This window comes from Macrobrachium nipponense, chromosome 30 (assembly GCF_015104395.2).
Source record: "Macrobrachium nipponense isolate FS-2020 chromosome 30, ASM1510439v2, whole genome shotgun sequence".
Lineage (NCBI taxonomy): Eukaryota > Metazoa > Arthropoda > Malacostraca > Decapoda > Palaemonidae > Macrobrachium > Macrobrachium nipponense.
This window is the reverse complement of record NC_087218.1, coordinates 55,739,112-55,754,356: the sequence shown is the minus strand read 5'-3', so window position 1 is coordinate 55,754,356 and position 15,245 is coordinate 55,739,112. Positions and strand designations below refer to the sequence as shown.

Below are 15,245 nucleotides of genomic sequence, written 5' to 3'. Positions count from 1 at the left end.
GTTATTTACCAAACCGAACACAGTCATGAATACTTTGCGTAAGAATAAAGGTCGGCTAATCGTGAGCTAACCTTTAAAAATAAAATTTCAAAGATAAATTCCAAAACCATCTAATTCGCCCTAACCATGCGCGCACGCGAGTTCCGCTTGGGATTCGAACACGATCACGTGTTCGAATTGAAACATCAATTGTCCTCCGATAACGTAATCGCTGGTCGAACCGCAGCAGTGGGTAGGAAAAACTGTTTTGGGGGCGGAGCGGGAGCGATAATAATGGATCTCATAATGGCTTTTTATTGATTATGGCAACTAGGTTGGTTTTTCTTCCTCAGGCTGTGATGTCGCGGCCTCGCACGTATGTACGTACGTACCTGCGCATTCATTAAGTCAACAGAATTATTCACGGTTTTGCGGAAGTTCCTAGAATGACTGTCGATAGGTTGTTTTTTTCCATTGTTTGTTATTGTTGAAACAACATAGTTTTTTCTCCCTTTTTTTCTTTTTTCATAGTTTGTTATTGTGGAAACACTTGTTTGATCGTGTACTTGCTTAAATAGTGTATTGTGGGATGAAGGTATTTTTGTACGTGGTAATTTGCAAACGCATTCGCACACAAACTTATATATATATGCATATATATATATATATATATATATATATATATATATATATGTATGTGTATAGTATATATATATATATATATATATATAAACATATATATATAATATATGATATAATACAGATATATATATATATGACTGGAAAAATGCTCTGTAAACAACAGAGTTCCATCTAATAAAAGGAGCCCATAAAAACACCAAATAGAGAAAAAGTACTATATTTCAGAGACTGCTGTCTCCCTCTTCAGGTAGATGAATGAGAAAAGTTCACAAGAAAAGGTGGTATTTATACCAAGAGGTCCATCCACAAACAAGCCATTTTAAGTCATCCCCGCTGATAATCTTCCTCTAATCGTCTTCATTCAACCAACCCTTAAGAAGATTAGAGGAAGATTATCAGCGGGGGTGACTTAAAATGGCTTGTTTGTGGATGGACCTCTTGGTATAAATAACCAACCCTTTTGCTTGTGAACGTTTTCTCATTTCATCTACCTTGAAAGGGATAGACGCAGTCTCTGAAATATAGTACTTTTTCTCTATTTTGGTGTTTTTATGGGCTCCTTTTATTAGATATATATATATATATATTTAGCCAAGGCCACAGGACTAAATGAAAGATGGAGTACCAAGTGCTTTCGTGTTATTTCAACACATTTTTGAGGTACGATGTGTGAAAAAATCACGAAAGTGCTTTGTACTCCTTCATCATTTTTTTCCTGTCCTTGGCTAAATTTGTCACATGCTATTTTAGTGACATATAAGCATATACTATATATATAATATATATATATATATATATATATATATATATATATATATATATATATATATATATTATATTTATATCTTCAAAAACCAGTTTCATGAGGCGCCCATATTACATGATCTTCTGTCCCACGAACTGAACCTAACAGTTGCTATTTCTGCTGCTGTATTTCCATTCGTAGGATGTAATTATGCTCTCTTGTGTCTTGTGACTTGCTTATCCATTTCCATTAATTTTCCTTTACCACATCTCAAAATGCATTTCTCCGGCTTCTCGCCTGGTCAACTCTCTTTACTTCACTCTTACAGTTTCCTTTGTTCTCCTTTATTTGCTCTGAAAGAAGCAAACATCACTGCCTTGGAGGAAAGCTGGCACAGCAATTCGTTCATTCAATCCAGTTATTACCTCCACCGGAGTTTCAGTTCTGTGTAGTTCTCTTATGATCCGCTTCACTTCTTCTTTTCCTTTCAGCTGTAACTTTTACATCCAGAGACCTTAGTCACAAGGTTGAGTGCCATTAGTGCACCTCATGCGGTGTACTGTAGGCATTACTTAAAAGTTCTTTGCAGCGTCCCTTCGGCCTATAGCTGTAACCCCTGTCATTCCTTTTGCTGTACCTCTGTTTGTATTCTCTTTCTTTCATCTTTCTCTCCAACATCTAAGAATTGTTTCATAGTGCAACTGCCAGGTTTTTCTTCTGTTACACCGTTCAGCATTCTAACTGTCAGTTTTCGTTTCGGTGCTGAATGACCTCATAGGTCTCAGCGCTTGGCCTACGGCCTTAATTTTATATATTCCATATTGTATTCAGTAACATGGTTTCTTTAATATCCGTTATAAAATTCAGGTCTCAATCGTTCTGTCTTTCATTTGCAAATACTATTGAACTCTCACTAACCACTGTAGTAATTTCAGTGAAGAAAAAATAAAGGCCTGGAGAGCTTTATGAACATAAGCCTCTCTCTCTCTCTCTCTCTCTCTCTCTCTCTCTCTCTCTTTCAAGACATATGGCTGAAAATATATTTGCTTAGTACTACTGCCTCTATTTTTATTTATTTTTATTTTTATTTTTTCTATATTTATTTTTTGCTTCCAAGCAAATTGGATGTCTAGAACAAGAAATCCTAAAAGGTAAAGTATCTTTAATTAATAAAAATTATCAAGAATTATGTTGGTCTTTCTTCCAAACGCTTCCTTATTATACTCAGGCTACTCACCACTCTGTCGATCGCAAAATGCGCTGATCTATTGTAACTTATGCAAAATTTTCACCAATTTTTCACAGCCCAATCCTTGCCCTTTCAATTAATTTTACTTGAAATTCCAAGTGAAAATTTTTTTCTTTTAACACTTTCTACTATTTTTCTTTCACATTTCACATCCAAACTTCTCTTCCGTAACGAAGAATTGGCTTAACAATCCCCGTTTGCGATGCATTTTTTGCCTTCATTCCGTTATCTCTCTTATTTCGTCTATTCTACGGTTTAATTCTTATCTTACCATCATTGGTTTCATGAACTCACAAGCACTTCCATGAACAATCATTTCCAGTCTCCCACCATCCATATCAACATTGATAGCTTTAACTTCCGAGATTCATTTACCATTTTAATACTATGTTTTCTTGGATGTAACTCATGGGCGCACTTTCTAGAAACGATTTCAGTCTCTTCTAAAAACCTGTGTATTTTCTGATCACTATTCTAAATTAACAGTGGATCATCTACCATAAACAGGTCTACAGTTCCGTGAAGTTCGATTAGCGCGTGCAGTATTTTTAGGTATTTGACGCACTCTTGGTGTATCATCTGTATGGGTTCGTGCAGCGATTATGTGAAAAATTTCATGCCCATGGGCTTCGTTATTTGTTCAGAAGTTTGAGGATGAGTGAGACAATAATTCATCCAGCATTTCAAGGATGAATGGAGTACGATCATGTCTTGATTATTCTCACGCCACAAAATTTTAGAGAAACGGCTGTTTTTTTCTATAAAATTGAGGTTTGGTCTTCGTTTGTTGTCATTAAATAAAGTATTAATGGTGGCAGTTAAATCCGTGTGATTTGTAACAGTAGCTGTATTAATATGAGTACTGAAGTTGTATTTGTCATTGTACTTAAGGGTATTTTAGTTGCCAAAGCGTTGTTACGTTGAGTTTACTCTATGGCTCATTTTCTTATGTGTTGACATTGTAAGCTGCGCGTCTGGATCTGTGTGCGTACAAATGGCTAGATAAATTGATAGGAGAACTACAACGCTCTTCACTGTTAAGGGAACATAGATTAGAAAGATTAGAGAATATGTGGCTCAGAGAGTTGATCCTGCTTAAGAACGGAAAATCCAACTCAAGTTGTGATTATACAGCGTGTCCATAAAGTCCCAGTACCATTACAAGTATGTATTGCTTGTAATGGTACTGGGACTTTATGGACACCCTGTATTTTATACAGTATATATTTTTTTTTTTTTTGTCAAATCGTATTTCTTCCTTCGTGGCTAAGCATCTCCTGCAGCTCTGTAAATGCCCTCATAGGTCCCAGTGCTTGGCCTTTGGACTAAATCCTGTCTTCTGTTCTATCTATTGTCTTTTTCCCTGCCTTTTCTTTTTAGCGTCTTCGGGCCTGGGCTATATAAGGGCATTAGGTCGTCCTTGCACTTAAAAGAGTCACATTTCTCAAAATACATTAAAATTCAAATTTATTATTTTGAATGGATTTATATTTCTGAACGTGTCATGTCAAAGGTTGTCAATTGACATATTACCTTATTGAATACTTATTCAGGTCATCATTGAAAACTCACCCTTTTTTATATCGTTTATTGATATTTATAAAGTAAGTTAATGCAGGCAGCATTAAATCACTTAAATTTTTACAGTAAAGGGAAAGGAAATATTTTTTTAATTGTAGTTTTTACAGGAGCATTACCGTGAAAACACTAGGATAAGTCGATTGACATTTTCCTCTTCATCTAAGATTGCAGGTCTTGATATTTTTATAGATAGCTATAAGATGGAATTTGTAAAGCTGGGGATAATTTAAGGTTTTTCACAACATTGAATTGTGTAGAGGTTCTAAGGTAATGTGAAAGTGGGCGCTGAATAACACCGGAAAGCGTTATAGTAATTTGGTGGTAAAATCGAGAATTATAAATGACAGATTTTGCATTTACTTTTAGGCCTAAACTAACACTGAAACATCAAGTTTATAAATCGTCGCATATGACCTTAACTTAATCTCTTATTTTTATAACATTTCATTCTGTGTGCTTGAAATCCCTTGAGTGAATCTAAGCGCTGTCGTCTGTTGCTGGCGACCTCATTCGGATGTCGGGTCGTAAGTCGAGATTTAACCTCAGGTCAGGTCGTACCAAGAGGTCGTGTCGAACCGGATAGGCATCCTGAAGGTGGTCTTGCGTCCGAATGGGATCGGCGTCCCTGATGTCGGCGGGGTCAGGCGACGAATCGTGGTGGTAGTGTCTGTGGAAGGGCAGCGGGGGCAAGACGGGCAGCAGCGGGGGCAGGAGATGCGGGTACGATAGGGGCAGAAGCGGAGGCCCAAGTCGGGCGTCGCCGTAGAGAGGAGGCCGCGGCAGAGCGGGCGAGAAGAAGCTGCTCTGGTGCGCCGGCGGTGGAAGGCCGCCCGTGGTCAGGGGCGTGAAGGCTGACTTGGCGCTACCGAGGCTCGGTTTGGGCGGCGAGAGCGCTCTGGTGGGGTGGTCCGAGAGTCGGGGAAGGACGCCGGCGTTTGACGGACGTCTCAGCGCCTCGCCCACCGACAAAAAATGCTCGATGGCCCTCAGCAGATCACCCCCGCAACCCGAGAGAACGAGCTCGAGGACGCCCCGGCGTTCCCCTGGGAAGATCTTCATCAAGACGTCGATGCCCTCGATGTCAGTTCCGGGCAGGTCGTCCCTCCTCTTGCTGCCTTTGGCTTCCCCTTGGGTCGGGCTTTGGCACCTGAGAGAATCCTCCCGCGTCTGGTGGTGGGTCTCTCGAGCGAGGGACGTCGAGGCGTTCTCCCTTTCGGAGGCCGTGGAATTAGTCTCCGGGGCGGCACCACCACCACCACCACAGGAAGTTGATGAAGATGACGACGACGACGACGACGACGATGAAGACGACGAAGATGCTGGAGGTCCCTCCGAGACTGGCTCCTGGCGCGTCGCAGTGATGCTCGTTTGCGACGGGACCTGCGATGTGGCGGGTGCGGAGAAGTGCGACGCCGAAGTATGCGCCAAGCTTTGAGGTGGTGGAGCCTGCAAGGGAGCTTGCGGAGAGGCGTGGCTCGGGAGGCGGGGAGGAGTTTGGGCGTGGTGAAGGTGAGGAGGCGTGGCTCTCGATGTGGAGGTCGGGGACATCGCTGGGGAAGCGGCCAATCGTCCCGGGGACACCACGTTCACGTCGCTGGACACCTCGTCGTCGGCGATTGACACCTCGATGTCTGCGAAAAACAAAGGAAATCAGATTCTTGCGAAATTTATGTCAAAAAAAAAAAAAAATTTTAAATGAAAGTCCCGATTACACATGATCATGGTTTGTAGATTGTAAGTTAAGATAGCAGTTATTGACAATTTTTTCTCCAATATTTTCTGCACAACTACGATTTACAGGGGTATTTCAATTTTTGTTAATATAAAGTAAATTGAAACATTATAATTGTCTTACAGTTTGTATACACAAAAACACGGAAGAAATTTGTGATTAAATATTTTACTCCCATCTTCATTGGGTGTATAAACATTCATGTTGAGTATATACATATGTATATGTACGTTACACCTTGTATACTTTAAAGCAGTTTATATGTGTGTGTGTGTGTGTGTTGACATGAAATACAATTTTTTATTGTGCCTTTTACGTTATATTAGTTTTTTCTTTTGCTCATATTTTGAGTTGCTTGCTACGTTAACTATAGATGAATTACAAAAGTGCGATTCTACTGACGAAAATGAGCCGGAATCCACATAGCGCCATTTACTACTTACACACAGTCACAAATTCACCTTAAAACATACACACACACACACACACACACATATATATATATATATACATATATATATATATATATATATATATATATATATATATACACACATGTGACTATATACATATATGTATAGTCCCAAACATTAAGCTTTAAATATCGTCTGATGTCAAATTCACTCAAACTCGGGAACACACAGACCGAAGAAGAATTTACGAGTGATAAGTGATCCATTCATACTAAACATTGGCAGCTTAATGTTTATGAATATAAACTAAAACACGCACTTGTATGTATATGTATATATACACACACACACACACACACACACACACACACACACACATATATATATATATATATATATATATATATATATATATATATATATATATATATATATATATATATATATATAGTATATATATATATATATATATATATATTATATTATCGAGGAATTATCCCGATTAATAGCATGGCCTGTCTTAAGCCAATAATCCATACATACATACATATATATATATATATATATATATATATATATATATATATATATATATATATATATATATGAATAACTTGATCACGAAGTATATATAAAACGTGATGCTATGTATAAAGAAAGGTTTTTTGCCACGAAGGAAAAAATGAAAAAGCGAGATAGCCAAGTACTTTCGGTCCTGTTCGGACCCTTTACTGAGGCAAACTGATTTTACAAAGAACAACATAGTCAAAAGAAGGCTTAATATACAAACTGACACTACCAGATTAGCCATAAGGGCGATTTTCACTCTACAGAAAGGAGGAGCCGCCAGAGGCTAGCCACACCTTGAAGGATACCCGCAGTAAACTAGTGATTCTTCCAGAAAACAGTACATTTTGAAAAAAACACGGGAGCATATACAATTTAATATCATGGATTTTTACACAAATTTTCCCAACAAAAATTATTATTAATGAAAAGACGAAAGAAAATATAAATATATATATATCGAGCAAGAGAAAGAGGGAGAGAGAATATCGAACCAGAGAGAGAGAGAGAAAGAAATAATAACTATATACATGTGGGACTAATTTATTAGTTGTTCATTTATTTTGAGGTCCTTCATAAACATCTTACAAATATATGGGTCCAAATGGTACATTCCCAGACTAAGATTTAGGTTGTTTTTATTAGTGATTTGTATAATTGCCGATTCCAGTAAATTTCTTGAAACATAATCATTAGATCTAGCAATTACCGAGGTATCACCCCAATTAATACAATGAGATTTTTCACTCAGATGGATAAACAGTGCATTTGAAGTCTGGGCTGTTCTAACTGAATATATATGCTGCTTAATCCGAACACATAAATTTTTACTTGACTGACCAACGTAAAACGATGGGCAATCCTTACAAGGAATTTTGTAAATGATGTTGTTATTTGTTACGGGACTATTCTTAATTAGCATATCTTTAATGGTATTGTTATAAGAGAACACTACATTAACATTAAACGATTTAAATATTGATTTTATGGTTTCAAATCCACGAAAATAAGGTAAGCTAAGTACATTTATAGGCATTTCTTTTTCATTAATAGCAACATTATAAAAATTTTTGTGAGCTTTTTGATAACATAAATCAATTAAATGAGGTGGGTAGCAGAAATCGTTTCCTATATTTTTATATGTATTCTATTTCTTGGTCAAGATATTGTGGACTCGTGATACGCAAAGCGCGTAGGAACATAGAAGAAAAAATAGAAATTTTAATATTAAGATGGTGGCCAGAATAAAAATGTACATATGTTAAATGATTATGTTTCAAGAAATTTACTGGAATCGGCAATTATACAAATCACTAATAAAAACAACCTAAATCTTAGTCTGGGAATGTATCATTTGGACCCATATATTTGTAAGATGTTTATGAAGGACCTCAAAATAAATGAACAACTAATAAATTAGTCCCACATGCATATAGTTATTATTTCTATCTATCTTCTGCACTCTCTCTCTCTCTCTCTCTCTCTCTCTCCCTATCTCTCTCTCTGGTTCGATATTCTCTCTCCCTCTTTCTCTTGCTCGATATATATATATATATTTATATTTTCTTTCGTCTTTTCATTAATAATAATTTTTGTTGGGAAAAATTTGTGTAAAATCCATGATATTAAATTGTATATGCTCCCGTGTTTTTTTTCAAAAAAATGTACTGTTTTCTGGAAGAATCACTAGTTTACTGCGGGTATCCTTCGAGGTGTGGCTAGCCTCTGGCGGCTCCTCCTTTCTGTAGAGTGAAAATCGCCCTTATGGCCAATCTGGTAGTGTCAGTTTGTATATTAAGCCTTCTTTTGACTATGTTGTTCTTTGTAAAATCAGTTTGCCTCAGTAAAGGGTCCGAACAGGACCGAAAGTACTTGGCTATCTCGCTTTTTCATTTTTCCTTCGTGGCAAAAAACTTTTATTTATGTATATATATATATATATATATATATATATATATATATATATATATATATATATATATATATATATATGTATATTTTATATATGCATGGATCATTGGCTTAAGACAGGCCATGCTATTAACTGGGATAATTCCTCGATAATCTGCAGGGTCAAAGATTACTGCAAAAGGAATCTGTTGGATCCCATTTTTATTGAAGCCACATCAACAAGGAATTTAAATCTCCATACTGGATTGTCCCTTGATCCTCTTTCTTTATCTCTTTTGGTTAAAGAACACGCCGCCCAGATTAATAAACTGTAACCTTGCCCTCCTGTCTGTTCCTAGTCCCCTGTTTTCATTCGCCTTTCTGCCGTGTATTTAAGATTATATATATATATATATATATATATCATATATATATATATATATATATATATATATATATACGCTATATGTTCAAGAAATCAGAGTAGATGCACGTGACTTCATTATACAAGCAAATACCACAGGAAAATGATAGGCAGAAATCCGTGTATGTGCTTATCAGCACATCTCAAAATAGTTCAAATTCCCCTAATCTAACGAATGGATATTGAAAGGGTCCACGTTGCTCGTGAGTATCGCTCTTAACATTCATTTTGTCCAGAACAAATGACACCTTTCACACCCGTGAAATCTCAATTCATCAACAAAACTTCTGAGAAAATAACAACCCTGTAAACCTAAATAATACCGATTTTAAAGAGAATGTCAGTCGGCGACCAAGACTGCAGAAAGAAGAGTTAACAATCTCAAGGGGCCGTAGCAAGTAACCCTGCAGGCCACCGAGAGGGAATCGAAAAGTCGTGTTACCCACAGCTTTAATATTTAGTGACCTTTATTAATATCGGTAAGTGCTAAGGATATCGCGAGCTCCGACTTAAGTTCCATGGAAATGTCCATTTGTAATACAGTTGACATCGGATTCAAACAAACTAAGCTTGCGTGATCGGCTGCGTATTCAAGAAGGTTTCTCATCGTATTGCCTACTTTTGTCCATAAGGACGCACTACTTAGAGGAATAATGACCACGTAGTATCACCATCCGCTAAGATGTTCAAAGGAGAACGTTTAAGCAAAATAAAAATCGTCAAACGATCTGGGACCAGTTCGATCTTCAGACTAAACAACTGTAAGCGCCTCAGCGGCGTGGTTGGTACGGTCTTTGCCTACCACCTCGGAGGCCGCGAGTTCGATTCTCGAGCATTCCATTGAGGGGTCAGAGATATGTATTTCTGATGATAGAAGTTCGCTCTCGACGTGATTCGGAAGTCATGTAAAGCCGTTAATTGGCCCCGTTGCTGAATAACCACTGGTTCCATGCAACGTAAAAACACCATACAAACAAACAAACTGTAGCAAAGCTCTAATCCGAAACGTCTTGAAGAATCAGGATGAAAAGTGTATCGAAGTTGTCGGGAATATGGCAAGGCGACTACGAAGTTTCTTCATCCTGATATCTTACTCAGCTCTCCTTATTCGGCTCTTGTTAACCTCATAAGCAATGTCCTCGATCATGCCCGGGACGCTGTGTATCTTGTTTTGCGCATCCTTGTTGCTGTGTTGCTTATTAGTATTTCATTTTCAATCTAGTTTTGAATACTTGTTTTTCCATACCCCATAAATACTTGTGTCCCCCGTACCCCATGAATGTTTGCGATAACAAGGCGTGATCAGACCTCTACCTTACTTGGGGCGTATGGTAAAATCTACAATAAAATAGTGCGTTGTTTCAACAACGAAAATTAAAATAAATACGTTATTTTATTAGAAATAACTGTTCTGAAATGTTTAACGTGCACATTATATATTTTTTTACATTTGCATTCTAATAAATCATAGATATCCTATCCTAAAATTCCTGTATCGTTAACGCAGCGCGAAACTCTGTTTTTTTTTTTTTTTTTTTTTCCAGACCTTTTTAGGCTTTTCCATAGGGCATTCCTATCCCGCCAACAAGAATAGCAAGAAGAAGAACAACAACAACAACAAAGTACCTTGTAGAATTACTCCCCGATAAAGCGAAGATAAGAGACGGTGGAAATGGCATGTTCCTACCTTAAAGACTATACGTGTTTATGACGCTTTGTTAATCTGGAACAGCGGTCGGAAAATACAGAGGCTTTTGAAAGCGTTTGACATCGTTTCCAAGAGGTGTTAACCAAGGTCTAAAGAGTATTCTTTAGACCTTGTTGTTAACCTTCCTCAGACCAGGTACCTTCATTTCGCGTACTTTATAAAAGACAAGTGATGGATGAAGCTGGTTCCAGGCTGGACGACGGGAAGCCTGATGTTTATGACCTGTGGTGCCGTTGTTACATACTGACAATATATGGATAAGCATCACTTGATGCCAAACAGAATTTAGTCCTTGTTGAACTCAGAACGTCCTCCGATATATTGATTATTTATGAATAATGTCAATTGCTGTTGGACGAACTCGTGTCTTGTTTTCTTTACAAGAGTCATCTAGGCTATGCAATATATTATCTTGAGATTACTATCACACCCATACTACTGTAATTAACATTATTATTATTATTATTATTATTATTATTATTATTATTATTATTATTATTATTATTATTATTATTATTATTATTATTATTATTATTATTATTGCTGGAAAAGACCCACAGTGCAATGACTAAATTTCTGTCCATTACAAATTCACAGTAATTCCGAGCTCTTGTATTTTGATCAGAGAGTTACAGTTACAAGGAAGTACTGGCGTTCCTCACCAGTCTGTCCAAAATACAAGATATTAGGTATACTGCGGAATTTTAATGGACTACGTTATTAAGTATTATTGCTAACTTGACTATCTGAATTTTTTCCAGTCGCGTTATTACTCAGTGGCCTGCGGTGGCTGGCATAGGTTACCAGTAAATAATTTTTTTTTTTCATCGCACTACTATATTTCGCACTATTTGCCGTGCATCTTATTATGTCTCTCGTACCCCTGTCGTTAAAAGTGATAGCCATATAAAATAACCGTGATAGGAATTCCCTGCTTTAGGGACGTCACGTACCGTCAGGAAGCTTAGACATGGTGAGAGAGTCTGGGCCCGGACTGGTGACGGCAAGTTAAAATGAGAAGTTCCGTACCCATAGACTAGTGTTTGATAAAGAAAAGACATATTTAGCTACACTACGCGTTTAATTTTATTTATGGATATATTATTATAATTATAAAGAATCATTTTTTTTCATTCACTTTTGTCTCGGTCAAGGTTAAGTTGTGATGAACGTCATTTGTTTGTTTACAGTCGAGAAATTCGTACGTGTAGTATATATATATAAATATATATATATATATATATTATATATAATATATATATGTGTGTGTGTGTGTGTGCGTGTATGTATATATATAATGTATATGTAATACATATATATTATATATATATATATATATATATATATATATATATATATATATATATATATAGGATCATATTGCGGGTTATTTCTTTGGTTGGATGCGACCGCAACATAAAGGCCCCGATAAAAATGTGTGGCACAGCATTAAGTTAGTAATGTCGCCCAACATTCAATTCGCTCTACCGCCGAAACCTAATACCGAAGGGTCATTATAACTGACGAGCGGGTCGTCGCCTACAGCAGCGACCTCCGACCCCAATAGCGAGTACTCTTGTCACTAAGTCGTCACGGTGGTGTAATGAAAAATCATTTATGTATATGTATATGTATATATATTATATTACTCAATTACTTATATATATATAATTATTATATATATATTTGTATCTGTGTGTGTATGTAAATGGATTCTTATGTTAAAACAGGATACGTCTCAAATATAAAAGATCCATTATAGAATTAAGATATAAAGCCTTCTTAAATTAAACATACTATATTCTATAATATATATATATATATATATTATATATCTATATATATTAATATATATAAATATATTATATATCTATATCTAAAATTTATATCTATATATATATATATATGTATATATATATATATTCTATATAAATATATATATATATATATATATATCTTTATAATATATTCATATATATATATATATATATATATATATATATATATGTGTGTGTGTGCGTGTGTGTGTGTGTGTGTATAAATAGATAGATAGATAGATATAGAAAAATTCTTAAAGAATTGACAATCCGTCGTGTTTTGTGCAATTGAACGTTGGAGGTAATCACGTATGTTTTCTGTTTTTCTCGTAGTAAAAAGTTCTATTCCAAATAACAGAGAACAAAGTAGAGCTTTTCCTTCCTGAAAACATTCGCGAGATCATCATACTTTCGTCTTCAGAACTGGCAATACGGTAGCACCCAACATGTCACCGAAAAGAAAATATGACCTCGGAACCTAACAAAACAGTGCCCGAGATGGAGACATTAAACGCCTCACAGACGAAATCAAGGAGATGTCATGCAGGATGTGACGTCATTAAGTGTTCTCGAGGAGGACGTGACGGTGCAGAAAACAAAATGGATGACGGAAAAGTAGTTATTTCTCAAATGGGGTTGCGCTCCGGCTGGAGGTACGAGGACCACCCGGGTTGTGTCACGACGAATTCTTCGGGCACATCTCCGAGAAGAAGGAAAGAAGCGTTTGATATGTTTTTGTTCGAATCTGAAGAGAATATTTATCCGAAGGAGTTGAGGGGAGTGTTGTGAACACACGAAAAGGGAGAACTAAAAATGTGAATAAATATGGCTGTATAGGATCTCACTCTCCCTCCCTCCCTCCCTCCCACACTGAGAGTGAAACAGTGTGTCTATGGACGAAGGATGATGAGGGGAGAGAGAGAGAGAGAGAGAGAGCAGTAACAAAACACCCAGAGGGGAAATTCAGACCACCGGGTAAGGCCGCAGATGATCGGTTTAAACTTCATATACCCCTCACTTTCTGCGTCCCTCTACCCTCATCCAGTTGCCCTCTTTTGCCCCATCCCCTCCCCCCCATCCTCCACCCCCAACCACCACCACCTTTAAAAGCATCAACTGAGCTACATGACCCAGCTGCCCACAGCAAACAAGGCACTTCCCCTTCCCAAAGCCGTAAGGGGCAGCCTCCCCGGAAGGTTGTTTTTGTGTGACATCTTAGTGGGATTTTCTGCCCTAAGGGAGATGTGGCCTAGTCTTGAGTTACCCCCACTGAGATCCATTAGCTAGGTTGGCACAGTGTAAGTGGCGAATATTAAAGAAAAAACATGTTGGCGCTACAGTAACGAAACGGGAAGGAGGAGACAATAGAGAGAGAGAGGAGAGAGAGAGAGAGAGAGAGAGAGAGAGAGAGAGATAATGCAGTGACTAAACAGAAGCTTATCAAGATAACAGAAAACATATGTGTCCGAGGGATTTGTTGAATACTTCTCCAAAAGTAAGATTAGAAGCCTGAATAAATACGTCGAAGAGAGAGAGAGAGAGAGAGAGGGGTGGGTGTGTGTCATCAAGTGATACTCCTCTTCATGAATGTCTGGCGAATTTTCAGTCGAGTGTGTAACGTATTCGTGGTATTCCAAGCTGACTTTTGTCTATACTTTAATATATACTAAATTTTATACATTGTCGATACGTATTAACTGATGTATCAAAGGAAACTCCTAAATCTGTAATATATATATATATATATATATATATATATATATATATATATATATATATATATATATATATATATATTCCTTAGCATTAAATTTGAAGATTATAATCTGTAAATGCACCTCTTGAATGAAGTAATATTGTGGATGGCGTGATCGGTATGGTGTTGGCGTGCCACCTCGGTGGCCGCGAGTTCGATTCTCGGCCATTCCATTGAGGGGTTAGATATGTGTATTTCTGGTGATAGAAGTTCACTCCCGACGTGGTTCGGAAGTCACGTAAAGCCGTTGGTCCCGTTGCTGAATAACCACTGGTTCCATGCAACGTAAAAAAAAAAAACATACAAACAAACAAACAAACAAAATAAGAATGTGGGACTGCGTTTTCGCACCAGGAAGAGATCTATGGATAGACAAACCTCAAGTATCTTATTTGATTGACTAAGGTAATACCTCTTAGATGCATGGTTTCCAGATAGATTGCAAAGGACCCACACATCCTGGTCTGGTTGTGCTCCCATACGGTCATTCTGTTCCGGTCTCTCTTTCTGAAGTTTGTTTCCGTACTGTTCACCTAATGTGGATTTCTGTAACTTTTACAGCTATTGTTTTAATCAGTCAACACTATAATAGATTCACATCACCCGTGCATTTGATGTCTAGGCCAGTCCCTTACGACGCTCCTGATTGGTTGTTGATAAGCCAGTCACAGGGCTGGAAACTCAGTCTTTCTCTAGAGTTCAGATAGGCTTGTTCCACCTCTCCTGAGGGATACTTTTGAAA

General features: G+C 37.2%; 1 protein-coding gene across 2 annotated transcripts in view; it reads right to left on the bottom strand.

Moving 5' to 3' along the window:
- Positions 1 to 4,205: 4,205 nt before the first annotated feature.
- The window catches only part of LOC135202547 (doublesex and mab-3 related transcription factor 3, truncated-like), a 33,854-nt gene continuing 22,814 nt past the window's right edge, over positions 4,206 to 15,245 (bottom strand). For both annotated transcript variants that reach the window (XM_064232027.1, XM_064232028.1), the window contains exon 3: positions 4,206 to 5,827. In XM_064232027.1, coding sequence (XP_064088097.1) covers positions 4,674 to 5,827 — 1,154 coding nt within the window. In that variant the 3' untranslated portion in view covers positions 4,206 to 4,673. The remainder of the gene's footprint in view (positions 5,828 to 15,245) is intronic.